Genomic DNA, 18,230 nt, shown 5'->3' on the forward strand with positions numbered 1-18,230 from the left:
ACCTTAGGCAAGCTCTGTACTATTTGAGCTACACCCCTCAGCTCAGTAGGTGCTTTCTGAAGGTAGACTAGCTGGCCTTGGTGGCTCTGAGATCCTGGTTCTGTAACACACACCACACACATACACACACACACACACACACACACACACACACACACACACACACACACCACACACACACATACCACACACACACACATACCACACACACACACACCACACACACACACACACCACACACACACACACACACACACACCACATACATACCACACACACACACCATACACACACACACACCACATACACATACATACCACACACACACACACACACACACACACCACACACACACCACACACACCACACACACACACACACCACACACACACCACACACACCACACACACACACACACCACACACACACCACACACACCACACACACACACACACCACACACACACACACACACACACACACACCACACACACACACACGCACACACACACACCACACACACACCACACACACCACACGCACACACGCACACACACCAGACACACACACACACCACACACACACACCACACACACACACACACCACACACACACCACACATACACACACACACACACACCAGACACACACACACACCAGACACACACACACCACACACACACACACACACCACACACACACACACCACACACACACCACACACACACACCACACACACCACACACACACACACACACCACACATACACACACACACACACACACACACACACACCACACACACACCACACACACACCCTGCCCCCCTGTCTGACTCAGAGTCTGAAATGAAGCATGCATTCCCCCCCCCCCTCTGCTCTTTTGCAGGGCCCCCTCCATCAGCTCCTCAGTGCTCAGTGGGGGTGTCTTCAGACTCCATCGTCCTGGAACTCGCCTGTAATTGGGATGGGGGCTACCCTGACCCGACCTTCCTGTGGACGGAAGAACCCGGAGGGACGGTCGTGGGGAATTCAAAGCTGCAAGCACTGAACCCCTCACAGCTGTCGGAGGGCAAGAAGTTCAAGTGCGTTGGGAGCCACATTGTGGGACCAGAGTCGGGAGGCAGCTGTGTGGTACAGATCTGTGAGTCTGCCTTGCTTTGTCCCGGGGTTGGGGTTCACCTGCCTGTCTTTCTTCTCAAAGAACCGTTTGATGATAGTCCTGTGAGAGAAACTCAGTGCTGGAGTGCCCAGAATCTTCCCCCGCCTCTCCCGGTGCCTCATGGCTGCTCCCTTCCAGGTTTAAAGATGTTCTCCATCACGGCAAACACTGGACTGTGTGTCTGTGCCCTCCTTTCTCGTCACTTGGCACAGTGAGCAGGATGGATGTAAGGCCTCTGTCTTCTTTATCGTGTAACCGAGAATCCTGGCCCTCCCATACTTGGTGGCTTTAACCATACCATTTGTTGCCTGAGGATTTCTGGTAGGGTGCGGTTCTCTTCTCAAGAATGTGATGGGACGGGGTGTCAGCCAGACGACTTGGAAGTTGGGGTGCTGGAATTATGAGAAAAGGTACATGTCACAGGTGCTCACTCATATGCATGGCGAACTGTCCCCTTTCCACATGGGACTACCCTGGGGCTGCCAGTGTGTCCTCTCAATGTGGTGACCCACTTTCTTGAGAGCCAGTGATACAAGCCGAGCTGAGCCAGGCAGGAGTGACCATTTGCAGGACCTAGCCTTGGGAGTTGCTTGCACGGTCTGCCTTCTGGACCCTTCTGTCTCTTAGCAACAAGTCACTACCTGGAGCCCACATTCAAGTGGGGGTGGAGGAGAATTATCAGGCTCCTTTGTTCTCTTTTGGTTTTGTGCTGGAGATGAAACCGTAGATCTCACACATAGTAAGTAGGATATCCTCCCTTGACCCCCCTTTCCCGCTCCCCCCCCCCACTCACCCAAGACCCTGTCTCTTGAGAGAGACAAGGGATATTAGGGTGGAGGGTAGAGCAGACCTTGCTTAGCCTGAGTGAGGCCGAGGATTCTGTGCACCCACAAAAGAGGGGCTGGCTAGATTGCCAGGTTGACTCTGAGTTCCTGGGCTCAAGTGCCCTCCAGCCTCAACCTCCAAAATAGTGAGTGGGACCACAGACAGGAGCCGCCATCCTCTGCTGCAGACGTGTCAAAGTGGCCTGTGGGTCCATTCATTGAAAAATGAAGCATATGCTTTGGGTGAAGGGCCACCCCATCATGTGAAGGCCCCCACAGCCATCCTCACTTGGGGAGCTCCACATGCCCCACATCTTTTGCAGTCTTTCTCGCTGTCCCTGTCCAGTGCATCCTCTCGGATAAACTCTTTGAATGGATAGCTGCCGTGCTGGTCAAGTGTGTGTGTGGTATTTTGTGTACGTGGGTGTTTTACCTGCACCCATGTGTGTGCCTGGTGCTCTCGGAGGCCAGAGGAGGGCGCTGGATCCCCGGGAGCTGGAGTTAGAGATGGTTGTAAGTTGCCATGTGGGTGTTGGGAATGGAACCCAGGTTCTGTGCAAGAACATAATGTCGTCTTACTTTAGGGTTTCTGTTGTGGTGGTGAAAACACCATGACCAAAGCATTTTGGGGAGGAAAGGGTTTCTTTGGCTTACACTTCCACATTACAATCAATCATCAGAGGAAGTCAGGACAGGAACTCAAGCAGGGCAGGATCCTGGAGGCAGGAGCTGATGCAGAGGCAGCTTACCTGCTTACTCCCCATGGCTTGGTCAGCCTGCTTTCTTGTAGAACTCCAGACCACCAGCCCAGGGATGGCCCCACCCATAATGGCCTGGGCCCTCCCCCATCAATCACTAATTAAAAAAATGCCCTGTGGGCTTGCCTACAACCCAGTCTTATGGAGGCATTTTCCCATTTCCCCTCCTCTCCAGTGACTGTAGCCTGGGTCAAAATTCACATGAAATTAATCAGCACATCTCTTAACCCTTCTCAGCCATTTCTTCAGTTCTGTGGGTGATGTTTTGAAGAGTGTGCTCTGCTTGTCAGCCTAGTCACAAGCATGACCTCTTGTTTGGGGTCTGGGAAAAAGTCACCAGGGGCTCGCTTAAGGAAAAAACAAGCCAGTTCTGAAACTCTGGTTTGAGTGTCCCTGAATATTAGCACACCAGTGACGCTTGCCACTCTTGTTGACTTCATGACCCGGAAGGAGATCTAGGTTCCCCACAGAGAGGAGGGAAAGGCACCATCCAGCAATGAGGAAAGATACCTTTTTTGTTTTTTGGTTATGGTTTTTCAAGACAGGGTTTCTCTGTGTAGAAACTCACTCTGTAGACCAGGCTTGCCTCGAACTCACAGAGATCCGCCTGCCTCTGCCTCCAGAGTGCTGGGATTAAAGGCATGTTTTGTTCGAATCTTAGATGGTCTTTTAATAAAAAACCCAGAGCCAGATATCAGGGTGAAAGCTGAAAGATCAGAGAAGCAGAACAGTCAGCCACTAGCTCTTACCTCTATGAAACCCTCAGCCTAAAGAGAGTGAGTTCCTAGCCAGGTGGTGGTGGCGGCGGCGGCGGCGGCGGCGGCGGCGGCGGCGGCGGCGCACGCCTTTAATCCCAGCACTCGGGAGGCAGAGGCAGGCGGATCTCTGTGAGTTCAAGGCCAGCCTGGGCTACCAAGTGAGTTCCAGGAAAGGTGCAAAGCTACACAGAGAAACCCTGTCTCGAAAAACCAAAAAAAAAAAAAAAAAAAAAAAAAGAGAGAGAGAGAGTGAGTTCCTGTTTCATCAAGCCTTATATACCTTTCTCTGCCCTGCCATATTACTTCCTGGGATTAAAGGTGTGTGTGCTTCCTAAGCAAAGGCATGAGATCTCAAGTGCTGGGATTAAGGGTGTGTGCCACCACTGCCTGACCTCTATGTCTAATCTCGTGGCTGGCTCTGTTGTCTGATCCTCAGGCAAGTTTATTAGGGTACACAGTATATCATCACCACAGGCAAGCACCAGCACTGCCTGGCTGATGAGCGGTGCCTCCTTACATAGCCAAAGGGCCAGTGATGAAGTCAGCATGTTGAGATGGGGACATAGACATCGATGATGTTGGCGTGTTGAGATGGGCACGTTATTCTGGGTTATCCCGTGGTCCTAGTGTCATTCTGTGGGTCTTTATAAGAGGGAGGTGGGAGGTCAGAGTCATCGGCTAATAGGATCTTAGAAGGAAGACACTTAGAAGATGTGAGGAAGGGGTGGCGTCAAGAAACACAAAAAGATGTCAGACATGATGGCACCTGCCTTTAAATCCAGCTGCTCAGGAGGCAGGGACAAGTAGGTATCTTAGTTCCAGGCTAGCCTGGTCTACATAGTGAGTTCCAGGCCAGCCTGGTCTATATATTGTATTTCAGAACAGCTAGGTCTACATAGTGAGTTTTAGGCAAGCCTAGTCTACATAGTGAGAGCCTATCTCAAATAAAACAACACAAGAAAGAAGAAAAGAGTGGCCAGGCGGTGGTGGCGGCACACGCCTTTAATCCCAGCACTTGGGAGGCAGAGCCAGGCGGATCTCTGTGAGTTCAAGGTCAGCCTGGTTTACAGAGTTCCAGGAAAGGTGCAAAGCTACACACAGAACACTGTCTGGAAAAACCAAAGGAAAAAAAAAAAAAAGAAGAAAAGAGTAGCTAGAGAGATGGCCCAGTGGCTAAGAGTGCTTTCTGCTCAGAGAGGACCCAAACCCCTTATAAGGTTCCAGATCTCAGGCCCCTTGTCAGGTGACTTACAAATCCAGTTCCAGAGGGATCTGGTCCCTCTGGCCTTTGAGGGCATCCATACATGGGCACGACTCATTCCCCTCCACCTGCACACATACCACATACATGTAATTAAAAATAAAAATACACACTCAAAACTGAGAGGGGGGGATCTGGGTGTGTGTGGGGTGTGGTAACATGCTTATAATCCTTATCTGAGGAGATGGAGGCAGGGAGGCTCAGGAGTTCAAGGCCAGCCTCAGCTACATAGCAAGTTCAAGGACAGCCTGTGCTACATGAAACCCTGTTGGAGGAAAAAAAAAAAACAACACAGGGACCCACCTGCAGTGTGAGAAGGATGGGCTCCCTGGAGCATCCAAAAGGAGCCAGCTCTGTTAGCACCCTGACTTTTTAACCTCATAAAATCATTTCACTATCATAGAACATGGCTTTAGCCACTGAGTTGGTGGTAGCTTGTCACATCAATGAGAGGAAACAGCTGTCCTGTCCTCTTCTTGACCCTCCTTGGCCTGTATGTCAGCGTTTAACACGGTCAGTGTACTTGTGTTACATTACAGCTGTATGTTTGTGTATGGGTGTGTGTGGTGCACATGCGTATATGTGTGTCCGTGTGCCACAGTGTGAGCATAGAGGTCGGAGGACAACTTGGCTGGTGTCCCTTCTCTCCCGTCACATGTATCTCTGCGACCTAGCTCAGGACCTTGGCAGCAAGCTCCTTTATTCACTGAGCCCTTTCACTGGCCCGTGTACCTCTTGTATGTAGATGTGTAAGACAGTGGGTGGCAGAGCCTGGGCCTTGGGTCTCAGGGTCCATGGTCATCATCAGCCTATCTGGTTTCACCCGGAGCTGTATTGGAGTTGCACGGGAAACCTCACGACCCAGCAGCCTTCTGAGTCCTGGGCAAAGTGGGACAACAGGTCCCTCTGTGTCCTAGCCATATCTCTTATTTACCTTGTGTGACTGAGCAAGTCGCTTGGCTTTCTTTGTGCCTCCGTTTCCTTCTCTACAAAATGGGAATCATCTCGAGGCTCTTTTGAGACTGAGTTGGGCTCATTGGCATACTGCTCCTTGTGCACAGTTAAGTACCCGACAGATGTTAGGCTTTATTCCGGAGGACGAGGCAAGGTGTGGGAATTAGGAGCATTAGTTGCTTTGCTGGGAAAGGAGAGGCCATGGCTTGAATCTCCTGAAACATTTGCCTCTGTTTACCCTCTCCCGACCACCAGCGAGCCCCTCACTTGCTTCTCAGCCCATGAAAACTTGCTTCGTGGGGGGCAACGTGACGCTCACCTGCCAAGTGACAGGCGCCAACCCACCCGCCAGGATCCAGTGGCTGAGGAACCTCTCGCTGCCCGACGCGGTCATCCAGCCCAGCAGCCACCATCACATTACCCAGCACGGCCAGGACTCCTTCCTCACCATCCACAACTGCTCCCAGGACCTGGACGAGGGCTTCTACTTCTGCCGGGCTGAGAACCTCGTGGGGGTGAGGGCAGTAGACATCTGGCTGAGCGTGAAAGGTAGGTGCCGAGGGTGGCCCCGAAGAGTTAAGAGCCTCAGAGGACCTGGCGCCATTGAGGGGGAAGGCCTTGGGGGCCCCCCTTCACGTAAGCCGTGGCCAACTGAAGATGGCGTATCTGCTTACCTGGGGTTTGACAGGGTGACTGAGAAAATTAGTGTCCAATCCTGGGAACACTGAAATTACTCCTGTTACTCACCAAAACCTATGTGTTAGAACCTGCATATACACATATACATGCATATATATATATATACACTCTCACACACACATATATAGTGAAATTATTGAATTGTAACAGCAAAGGGAATTCATAGTTCTCTTCTATCCTGGAACTTTCCGTGGCGGGGCAGGGCAAGTTCTAGAAATCACGGTTAACAATTTGTATATCTTAAGGCATAAAAGCTCTGGGTCCCATCTCCCTCCCCTCATAAAAAGGCATGGTGGCACCTGTCTGCCATCCCGTCACTCAGGAGGTGGAGGCAGGAGGATCAGAAGTTCAAGGTCATCTCAGATACGTAGAGAGCTTGAGGCAGCCTGGGCCACAGGCCCTGTCTAAAAACAAGAAAGAAGGGAGGGAGGGAGGGAGGGAGGGAGGGAGGAAGCGATGTCCCCTTTAATACCAGAGCTGCTGTTTAAATGTCTCAGTCACAACTTTTTACCCAAAGTTTTTCCAGGGCCCTTGGTGTGAAGAGATGTAAATTACACAAATCCAACATTGGCAGATGATAAATCATAAAGCAATTTTTGGGAAAGCTTTTTTGGGATATACGTGCACTTTCACTGTTTATTAAATCTGACAGCAAACGGGCCTGCTAATGAGATGGGTGTACACGTTTCATTTTACTCAGAGAATCGTGGGCTGGTAAGATGGTTCAGCGAGTAGCTTCCAGGTCTGACCACCTCAGTTTGGTCTCCGGGACCCACATGGTGAAGGAGAGATCCAACTCCCCCAAGTTGTCCTCTGACCATGGCATGCCCAATTGGGCATGTGGGAGCACACAAACAAAACATGTAATAAAGAATTAAATTTGCGATAAGTGTGTTAACCTGCAGGGCACAGGTGTCTGCAAGGTTCTTCAGAGTGGATTGATATTTTGGTTTTGTATTGTCTTCGCTAGAGTGCTTGGAATTACAGGTGTCCGTCACCATGCCTGGCTTTCTTCTATGATTTTTTTTCTGAAGTTTTAACATTCTCCCCACGGACTTGATTTTTTATGTGGGTGGTGTGTGGTCAGATCAAGTTTCCTTCCTCAATTTGGCCCCTCCCACCTTGCCTGGGTTTGACCTAGCTGCATCTGTCCTGGGTTTGGCCCAGCTCCATCTGTCCTGGCTTCCCTTGTTCACTCCCATGACAGTACCACGATCTTCAGCTGGTTCTTCATGTAAGGTAGGGTCCTTTATGTAGCCCTGGCCAGCCTACAACTTCCTCTGTAGACTAGGTTAGGCTTGAACTTGTGATCCTCCTGCCTTGGGCCTAGGTCACCATACCCAGATGTCACATTTTTTTCTGTGTGTGGCCAGTGCCTAAATTCTCTGTTCTGGTTGGGCAGGGGTGTCGCACACCTCTGATCTCAACACTCAGGAGGCAGAGGCAGGTGGATCTCTGTGAGTTCGAGGCCAGCCGGGGCAGCACAGAGAAACCCTGTCTCAAAAAAGCAACAACAACAAAAAATAAGAAATAAACTCTCTGCTCTGGCCCGTCGATCACTCTGTTTACTGTGGCACTAGCTCCCACTCGGGCACACTGTGGCCTTGGACACAGTCCCAGTGTCTGGCCCACGCAAAGCCCCTTAACTTGACAGTGTTCTTTCAGCTCCACGCTTCACTTGATCTCCTAAACTCTCTCTGCCTGAGGTTGATTTCGGAGTGGTCCTGTGAACCTAAAACCAAGACGAGACAAGAAGTGGATGTGGGCTGAAGAGCGGAGGTTTTACCTGACCATGTGAAAGGGCTCACAGTGCGATCTCTTTACAGAACCTCTGAATGTCGGGGGCATCGTGGGGACGGTGGTCAGCCTCCTCCTGCTGGGACTGGCCGTTGTCGCCGGGCTCATACTGTATTACAGCCCCGTGTTCTGCTGGAAAGGTAAGAGCCCCTCGGGTTCCCCGGCTTCTCTTTCAGGCTTCAAAAAAAAAAAAAATGTCGTGGGTGGGGCTGGAGAGATGGCTCAGCAGTTAAGAGCACTGGCTGCTCGTCCAGAGAACCAGGGTTTGATTCCCAGGATCTGCATGGCAGCTCACAGCTGTCTGCAACTCCAGTTCCAGGGGATCCAGTGCCCTCTTTTGGTCTCCTTGGACACCGGCATGCATGTGGTGGGCAGACATACAGGCAAAACACCCATATATATAAAAAGAAGTAAAAATGTAAAAAACTGTGTGTAAGAGGAAAACCCTATGCCCAGCTTCCCCCTAATGCCCTAGCCTATGAATGGTTCATTGGAGCAATGTGTACAATAATGAGGCCCCTAAGTACCCAAGCGTTTGGAATGTTCCTTAGTTGTTTATCTTTTGTCAATGTTAGGGTTGTTTTTTTTTAATCTTTAATTATATATTTATTACTTTCTCTATGTGTATATCTGTTGTATGCACAGGAATGTGTATGTGCCCATGTATGCCATGACTTACTTGAGACGGGGTCTCCATGTACTGGATGCTCACCCCTTTGGCTAGGCTGGCTGGCTAGCAAGCTCCTAGGCTCCACCTCCCCCACCCCCCAACAATGTTGGGGTCCCAGGTACATACAACCATGCCTGGCTATTTAGGCATCCGAATGTGATCTCAGGCCCTCGTGCTGTTTGTTGGGTGATCTCCTCAGTCATTGCTGGTTTGATTGAAAACGCTGAGACAGAAATGATGCCCCTGATGCTCACTTTTGTTTTCTTTTCTCTCTTCAGCAGGGAGCACTTTCAGGTGAGTGCTCTTGGGACTCTAATCCAAAGCCTACTTCCGTCCTTTCCTATCGCTTCTGTTTTCCTTAAGAACAATAATAGTTAACTCTGATGGAGCCAGCCATGTCCCTGACCCTGGGGTGGGCGCTTCCCAAGGCATGGTGGGAAAACCTCCATCTTGATGACCTCCTGAGGTGGGTGTGTGCATGTGTCTGTTTTACTGATGAGAAGGTGGAGAGACACAATGGAGTGATAAGGATCTGCTGGTGAATCCAGGAAGCAGGCGGTAGGATCTGATGCATTCCAGAGTCCTGTGCTCCTGTACAAGGGGAACCTATGGGTTGGGCACAATGATGCATGTAGACCATGTGTACGTATGAGCCAGGTCACTCAGCCGTTTGCTTTATTCCATTTTCTTTCTTTCTTTCTTTCTTTCTTTCTTTCTTTCTTTCTTTCTTTCTTTCTTTCTTTCTTTCTTTCTTTCTTTCTTTTTCCTTCCTTCCTTCCTTCCTTCCTTCCTTCCTTCCTTCCTTCCTTTCTTTCTTTCTTTCTTTCAAGATTTATTTATTTATTATGTATACAGTGTTCTGTTTGTATGTATACCAGAAGAGGGCACCAGATCTCATTACAGGTGGTTGTGAGCCACCATGTGGTTGCTGGGAATTGAACTCAGGACCTCTGGAAGAGTAGCCAGTGCTCTTAACCTCTGAGTCATCTCTCTAGCCCCCATTTTCTAAAAAGAGCAAAAGGAAGACTGAGTCATAGGCTCATAGAATGTGCTGGAAGACAAGTCTAAACATGCCCAGAAGTCCCCACCCTCGCACAAAAATAGCGAGGGACAAGTAAACAAATGGAATGTGTATATTTCATTTCCCAAATGATGCTGGGCAGTAGAAAGTAGTTCTTTTTTTTTTCCCTCTTTCCTCACAATGGAGTCTTACTGTTCTAGAACCGTCTTTCGTGGGGATTCATTCCCTTTGCCACTCTGTTGTTGAGGGCCATTGTCCTGGCAAATTTGCCATCCCCCAGCTTATCTCCAGGGACACCAGTGTGGCATTGTGGGAAGTGGCTTTGGAACCGTGCCCCTGGGTCCCGGTTGCTGTCCCTGAGTTCTGTGCACGGAGCTTCCTCTGAGCCCTCATCCCCTCCATCCATTTCACAGAGGGGTGTGAGGAGGGTGGATTGTGGCTGAAGTGCTCCTGGGCTTGTGGTCCCTGGGTGAAGCACACCATTCCCTCCTTAAGAAGCGTGTAGCCGGGCGGGCGGCGGTGGTGCACGCCTTTAATCCCAGCACTCGGGAGGCAGAGGCAGGCGGACCTCTGTGAGTTGGAGGCCAGCCTGGTCTACGAGATCCAGGACAGTCAAGGCTACACAGAGAAACCCTGTCTCGAAAAACAAAACAAAAAAGAAGTGTGTAGCCAGGTGAGGCAGGACACGGCAGTGGTTAGCCAAGAGCAGTTCCACACCTGGATGCTGGACATAGAGCCCAGATGTGCATGGAGGGGAGAAGACCTTACCCAAGGATCAGGAGAGATCTCCAGGAGTGAGACAGAAATAAAGAGCATTTTAGGAAAGAACCCCGCTTTGTTTTTATTTTTACTTTTTTATTTTATTTTATTTTTAACCTTTGGAGACAATTTCTTAGGTATCCCAGGCCGGCTTCAAACTCACTAGGGTAACCAAAGATGACTTTAAACTGTGGATGGTCCTGGGTTCACCTGCCAAGTGATGGAACTTCATGCCCCACCATGAATACATACAGGGCACGCACTCCTGCCACTGAGCCACACCCCCAGCTCAGAATGCAGCATTTAGATTCACCCCAATTATAACAGGGCTGGATGCCTGAAACAACATGGTAGGGACAGCCTATAAACAAATATCCTACAAAAGACCCGGCCACCATCTTTCGCCCTCCGTGACTACATCTCTTCCTGAGGTTACAACCTCGCTGTCATGACTGAGCCATGCTGACTGCATGAAGAATTTCCCACCGTCTTAAAGGGATTACAAGGCGCCTGGTGGTGTCTGTTCATTGGGGCGCAAGCTGGGAGAGATGACATCTGATTTTTTTTTTTTCTCTCTCTCCTTTGGAAATTAGGGGGCAGGACATGGGTGACGTCATGGTTTTGGTGGATTCTGAAGGGGAAGAGGAGGAGGAAGAAGACAAGGAAGATGTTGAAGAGGTAGAGCCGGGGACAGATGAGAGGGAGGAGTTGCCAAGAGAGACCCGCAAGCACGGCCACGTTCACAGAGTGACCGCGCTGGTCAATGGGAACTTAGACCGCATGGGGAATGGACTCCAGGACCTGCATGGTAAGCTTGCTAGATACTCCCATGTCATCAGCTTCCCCGGAGGTGTCTCTAAGGAGTAAGGGGGCAATTCCTTAGAGCCTAAGGAAGTTAACTAGCTCAAGTTTAGTCTAGAACCCGAAACTCCACATTCGGTTGAGTGCTCCATCCCCCCCAAAAAAATGTGAAACATTTAATTGTCAATGTATGTCCCAAGCCTGATGCTTCAACTTATTTGTTTCATGCATGAGATTATTTAAAATATCATATAAAATGGGGCTGGTAAGATGGGCTGCCAACCCTCGATGACCTGAGTTCACCCCCAGACTTGTCCTCTGACCTTCACCCATCCCCGCTAAATACATAAACAATAAAATTAATATTTTTTGCAATTACCTACAAATGACCTATTTAAGGGAACTATAAAATAAACTTAAGAGTTCATGTCTAGACTTGGGTCCCACCTTATGGATTCTCATTCTGTACATGCAGATTACCCACAATCTGAAGTCCACATTGCTTCTGGTCCCACGCATTTAGGGGAAGATAATTACCATGTATTAACCACCAGCACAGAGAAGAAATCATCTAACAAAGGACGTGGGGCAGACATAGTACGGAGATTGTTGAATAGGAAAGAAAGCCCTTTATTGTCTGAGTGGGCAGCTTGCTAAGACCAGCAGGCTGAGTGCATGAAAATGTGTGTGTGGGGTGTGTGGGGGAATTAAAATGGAAGTAAAATTTATCCAGTGCTGAGAGAAACCCCAAGGAGAACTGTTCTGATGGTCGGTAGATTTAAAAATCCTGAGACCAGCCGGGTGGTAGTGGTGTATGCCTTTGATTCCAGCACTTGGGAGGCAGAGGCAGGCAGATCTCTGTTGAGTTCAAGGCCAGCCTGGTCTATAGAGCAAGATCCAGCACAGGCACCAAAAAAAAAAAAAAAAAAATCCTGAGACCAGCAAGGTGGTGGCAGTGCACGCCTTTAATCCCAGGCCTCAGGAGGCAGCAGCAGGTGGATCTCTGTGAGTGCGAGGCCAGCCTGGTCTACACAGTGAGTTCCATGACAGCCAGGGCTATGAAGAGAAACCCTGTCTGAAGAACAACCCAAAATCTTGAGACTTTAAAAGAAGATGAGCTGGGAGGGGCAATTTGGCCAGGGGCAGCTTTGGGGAAGAGGTGCTCTGAGGCAGATCTAGAAGGGCAGTTGAATTTGAATAAGGAGAGAGAACATTTCTGTTTGAGTCAGGAGCGTAATGGGTGACAAGTACCAGCCATATCTAGATTCTGAATTCAGAAAACAGGTGACTTCTGGGTATGATGGTGCAAGCCAGCCCTTGGGAAATAGAGGCAGGAGGATCAAAAGTTGAGTTATCCTTGGCTATGTAGTGAGTTTGGGGCCAGCCTGGGCTACGTGAGACCCTGCCTCAAACAGAACAAAATGGAATGAGGGAGATTGTGATACACACTGCCCTACCGCCCTTCCTCCTCCTTAAGGTCCAATTCTGTTTTTGTTTGGTTTTTGGTTTTTCGAGACAGGGTTTCTCTGTGTAGCTTTGCGCCTTTCCTGGAACTCACTTGGTAGCCCAGGCTGGCCTCGGACTCACAGAGATCCGCCTACCTCTGCCTCCCGAGTGCTGGGATTAAAGGCATGCACCACCACTGCCCGGCAAGGTCCAATTCTGTAGCTCACCAGTCCTCAGGATGACAGAGGCAGACGGTAAAAACCCCTCCCCTTGCTGGTGAGATCATTCGATTCCACTCTTTCACCCCCGCACAGATGACAGTGACGAGCGGCAAAGTGACATTGTTGAAGAGGAAGACAAGCCAGTTTGATGAAGACAGTCCACTGTCCACGGGTCTTGCAAGTTCAGTTTTGACCGCCCTCTGACCGCTGCCTGGGAGCTCGCGTTGGTGACGGCTAGGCTGTCCCAGCGCGGGCAGCCTTCTCTCCTCCCGGCTTATTCCACTGATTTCATTTGGTGTGGGTTACCTCGGTGGTGTGAACTGCACTGGGAAGGAGTAGCCGGTGCGGGGCAAAGTTACCAGCGGTGTCTGAGGTGCCACTTGGCTGTGACACTTGGCTCTACCCAGGTTGATGTACTGTGACACTGATTTTTTTTGGGGGGGGGTGGGGTGGGGGAGGTGAGGGCAACCCACTTGGTATCTGTGCCCTGTGCCACACTATTCCAGGTTTGCAACCAGCTTGCCCACCACAAAGGGGAACATGGAGACGGGCTCTTTCTTTTTGTTTTTATCAACATAGAGGTAAGGAACCAGGCCCCTTCCAGGGAGAGGGGAGGCAGTTGGGTTGGACCTCAGAGTCAGACTCTGAGGCTCCTTTTCTTGTTATTTTGCCTCTCTTTCCCCATCTAGAATAACCACGAAACAGCAGCACTTTCCAAGCTCCTGAGAAACAAAGGAGGGAAGTTTAGGGTATAAAGGTGTCTAGGGGGGTGCTTGACAGAGCTGCTGTTGGGGACCTCCTTCGTAGACTGTGTCAGCTCTGACCACCCCAGCCATTCTTCCCCTAGAAAAGGGACACCCCTTTTCCTTATAGCTTCTTGGTTTACAGAGCTGCATGTGGTTATAAAAGCCCCCTAAATGATGGGCCTAAGGTCAGCTTCCGGCTTCTTTCCTTGTATCTCTTGTGCTGTATGCAAGGAGGCAAGGGAAACATTTCCTAACAGAGCATCTGGCCTGAACTGGACAGACAGTCCACTCGGCCTCAATTTCTGTGTCTCGGAAATGGGAATACATGTATTTCCTTCTGACTTAGTAGGGGGATGTGCTGATTAAGGACAGTAAGTTGGGGTTGGGGATGTAGCTTAGTGGTAGAGCGCTTGCCTAGCAAGCGCAAGGCCCTGGGTTCGGTCCTCAGCTCCACAGGAGAAGAAGAAAAAAAAGAGGACAGTAAGTTTCAAAAGAAAATAGTGGGTAATGAGTTGAGCTTGGGACAGCTAAGTTCTGGGGTGTTTTTTTTGTTTGTTTGTTTGGTTTTTTGTTTGTTTGTTTTTGTTTTTTTTAATTTCATCTAAATATTCTGAAGTCAGGGATCTTCTGAAGGTGCAATAGGTTGTGTGCTAGCCATGAAAATCTGACTTGGAATTTGCACTCCGCACTTAATGTACATCCTGCTCAGACAAGACAAGGTCTAGGGCTTTAAGGACACCGTAACACTGGGGCCCAAGAGTCCCGAGGAGCTGGTGAGAAGAAATACCTGCAAAGGGGCAGGAGGGGACTGAACTGAAGGACCCGCTGCCAGTGTCCTGAGCTCCGGGAAGTTCAGCTGGCTGTGAACTTGAGCCCTTGGGAATAGCAATGGAGCGCGGTTCTCTTGCCTTCTGGTACCTCATGCCCTGGGTCACTCCGGTCTGTCATGTCACAAGGGATACTCAGGTTGCCTTCAGTCCTGAGAGCTGGCCTCTCCTCTGAGGCCTGATGACAGAGCTCCTGAGTTGATCTGCGACTCAGGGGCAACTTTGAAAGAGAAGCTAGTCAGAAGGGGAAGCCATAGCTGGGAACATAGTGAATGTTTTGTGAGATCACCGGGTGCTTCCCCCAGCTTCCTCTTCTGCACACACCGGGTAATAGGAAATATTTGAGGGTTTTTCCACTAGCAAATGGGAGCTTCAGGGGCTTGGTGCCAAATCCTGTTCTGAAGCCCTGATCAGTTATCATTGTCACTCTTACCGGCCTGTGTGCACATTTATAAAATGGCAGATCAGTTAAGAGCCCAGGCACTCAAGGACTTCATGTTTGGGTTTGTGAAAAACTGGACCCCTCACCCCTCTTCTCTCCCTTAACACAAGCCACACCCAGATCGCAAGGCATATGGATGATGGGTTACAGACTCTGTATGGGGAAGTCCAATTTGTGCATTGATCTTAAAAAAGAAAAAAATGGTATCTGCCTGTATTAGTTAACTCCTGAGATCCACTTGTCAGAAGCAGGAAGAAAAACACTTCAGGGGTGTTTTAATCATACTGATGTTCCTCGGAAGCCAATAGACATACATGGGAGAGGGGCTCTGCAGTCCCATGCTTTGGCATTAGCTCCATTTCCCACGATCACAGAAGCACATGAGTGTCACCCTGGATGGGTACAACTTTGTACAGTAAGTGCCAATCGAATTTCTCAACACGGGACTGGCTGCCAGCTGCTGCAGAGGAAGGACCGCAGGTGGCTGTGTGACTGACCTTACCATTTGATAGGGGAAATTTGGGAGAAATTAGTCCTAAGGTTATGAATTTTTAAGAGATGTTGGAATAAAGTTATTTTTTAACATACAATTCAGTGATCTTGCGTTATACCTGATGAGTAAATGTAAAGAATGGGGGTTATGGGCTGGAGAGATGGCTCAGAGGTTAAGAGGCACTGACTGTTCTTCCAGAGGTCCTGAGTTCAATTCCCAGCAACCACATGGTGGCTCACAACCATCTGTAATGAGATCTGGCGCCCTCTTCTGGCCTGCAGACAGAACACTGTATACATAATAAATAAATCTTAAAAAAGAAAAAGAATGGGGATTAGAGTTGAGTCTGTAATCCCTGCACTTGGGTAGCTGAGGCAGGACTGCCGAGTCCAGCCTAGGCTACAGAATGAGACTGTGCCTCAAAAATCAACCAGGGCTAGCAAGATGGGACTCAACCTATAAAGACATTTACTTCCAAGCCTGACAGACTTATGTTCAGTCTTTGACCCACAGGTAGGAGAGAACCTATTCCACAAAAGTTGTCCTCTGATGTCCAGGTGCACACCATGGCATCCCTCACCTCGCTGCATACACACACACAAAATTAAATAAGTGGTTTTTTTAATACCGAATGCTGTTTATTGAAGGAGGGAGGAGGTTTTAAATACAGGCTTACAGCACAATGGGAGAACCCCGGAGGGCAGAAGTTTGCTGCGGATGTCTTACAATCTTGCATCTAAGCTGTTAATGCCCATTATGCAGGATACATGGATATTTAAAAAAGGAAAGCCAAGTAACAACAACGAAAACGATTTGGAAAAGAGACGGAAAGTTTTATTTTTGTTTCATTCTTACCACCTTACTTTCCATGACACAGTACAGGAAAGGGTGTGCCTCGATGATAGAATGTCTACATGTGGGAGGTCCTGGGTTCAGGCTCCAGCACCTCAAAATAAAAACATTAAAAATGAGAACCCAAAGACACCAAGCAATGGACACTGGAGAGAGAAAGAGGGGGCTGGAGAGATAGCTTAGGAACCGAGAGCACCGGCGCTGCTCTTCCAGGGGATCTGGGTTCGAGTCCCAGTACCCACATGACCGCTCACAATATCTATTGATCAGTTTCAGGGAATCCAATGTCCTCTTCTGGTCTCCTTGGACACCAGGCACGCCTGTGCAGACACATGCAGGCAAAACACCATGCAAACACATAATAAAAGCAAAACCCAACTAGGGACAGTACCTTTGGCATCCATATGGATGCGTATTCTCTCACACAAGAACACTGAAGAGAAAATGGTAGAGGTGGGAGAAACAAGGCAGGTTAGTGAGTGGAGAATAGAAGGGGGATCTAAGGAGATCGGGAAGGGCATCAGAGATAAAGGGAAAAAAGCCTAAGGGTGAAAAGGGGGCTGGTGAGCAAAAAATGGAAGATGAGTGGATGTGTGGGTGGTGGTGGTCCTCAGACAGACAACTGGTAAACAAACGGTGGGTATATTCCAGAAGACCCGAGGAGAGATGGGTCATAGAGAGTGCCTGGACTAGAATTAAGTGGAAGAGAGCAGCATACAAAGGGGGAAGGCAGAAGCAAGGTTTGGACTCCCAAAGCATGGGAGAGTCATTACTAAACCCATCATTTTTCCTTCCCCCGGCCCCACAGGAGGAGAACCATGTGACTCAAAGGGGAAGGAAATGGGGAGATCGCTGCGCTTTGAGGAAAGTCCAGGCTGGGAACAGGAAAAGGGACTTGAGCGACCTTGAGGGTGGGGGTGGTGACGGGGCACTACCGGGGATGACAATTAGAGCCTATGAGAAAACCCAAGGCCGGTTAACTACAGGAACCAAAGCAACTACTAACTCCCCCCCCTCGACCCCCATCCCCCAGCCGCCCCCTTTTCCGGCTCCAAATTAAAGAAACAGATCAGGACAGGACCAGGACCCGAGGGTGTCAGGACACGCAGAGGGGATTTCCTCAGGGGGTTTCGGCCTACTGTGGGGCTCAGCCTTGACTGACCTCACCTCCCTAGTCCCCCGCCCCCTCCCGGCTTTCCCACGCCAGGCTCTCCAGCACCCCTCCCCCGGGGATGTTGGCAAGGCTGGCATTCCACCTCCACTATGAACCCCCGAAAGCTCCTTCAGCCTGGTAGATCAACACCCCTCATCGTGACCCCAGGAGCTTCCCTGAGCCCCGGGTTGGTCCCCTAGGCCTCTCCGCTTCATGCCCGGCCCTCGTTTCTCCCCCCTCCCCGCCTCATCTTTACCCCCTCCTATTCTGGGCTTTCACTTTAGATCCTGTTAGAACCGCAACCCCCCCCACACACACACACACACACGCACACGCCACCTCTCCACAGTCAGGTCTAGGGTTTTAGTTGTCCAATCAATGTCCACATGGGACGCGGTTTCAACACCTTTCCCGTCGGCTCCCCGGGTCCCCTGGAGCAGCCCCCGGGTCTGAGGTGCCCGCCCCGCCCACCCCTTCCCTCGACCCCTACCCGCTTCCCTCTCGGCCCTACGTCAACCCGAGTCAGGTCCGTGAGCCCCACTCCCTCCCCATCCCACCCCGCTCCGGCATTTCCCCCGGCCTCGGGTCC

The 18,230-nt window shown here is 50.0% G+C and overlaps 1 protein-coding gene across 2 annotated transcripts in view; it reads left to right on the forward strand.

Moving 5' to 3' along the window:
* Positions 1–15,733, forward strand: part of Vsig10 (V-set and immunoglobulin domain containing 10) — a 36,585-nt gene extending 20,852 nt beyond the window's left edge. The window contains exons 4-9 of one of the 2 annotated variants that reach the window (XM_037198644.1): positions 887–1,141; positions 5,970–6,263; positions 8,240–8,350; positions 9,162–9,174; positions 11,254–11,468; positions 13,222–13,467. In XM_037198644.1, coding sequence (XP_037054539.1) covers positions 887–1,141; positions 5,970–6,263; positions 8,240–8,350; positions 9,162–9,174; positions 11,254–11,468; positions 13,222–13,277 — 944 coding nt within the window. In that variant the 3' untranslated portion in view covers positions 13,278–13,467. Of the gene's footprint in view, positions 1–886; positions 1,142–5,969; positions 6,264–8,239; positions 8,351–9,158; positions 9,175–11,253; positions 11,469–13,221 lie in introns of both variants that reach the window. The other variant, XM_028878823.2, reaches the window with a different exon arrangement.
* Positions 15,734–18,230: the final 2,497 nt, after the last annotated feature.

Source organism: Peromyscus leucopus, chromosome 23 (genome assembly GCF_004664715.2).
Source record: "Peromyscus leucopus breed LL Stock chromosome 23, UCI_PerLeu_2.1, whole genome shotgun sequence".
Classification (NCBI taxonomy): Eukaryota; Metazoa; Chordata; class Mammalia; order Rodentia; family Cricetidae; genus Peromyscus; species Peromyscus leucopus.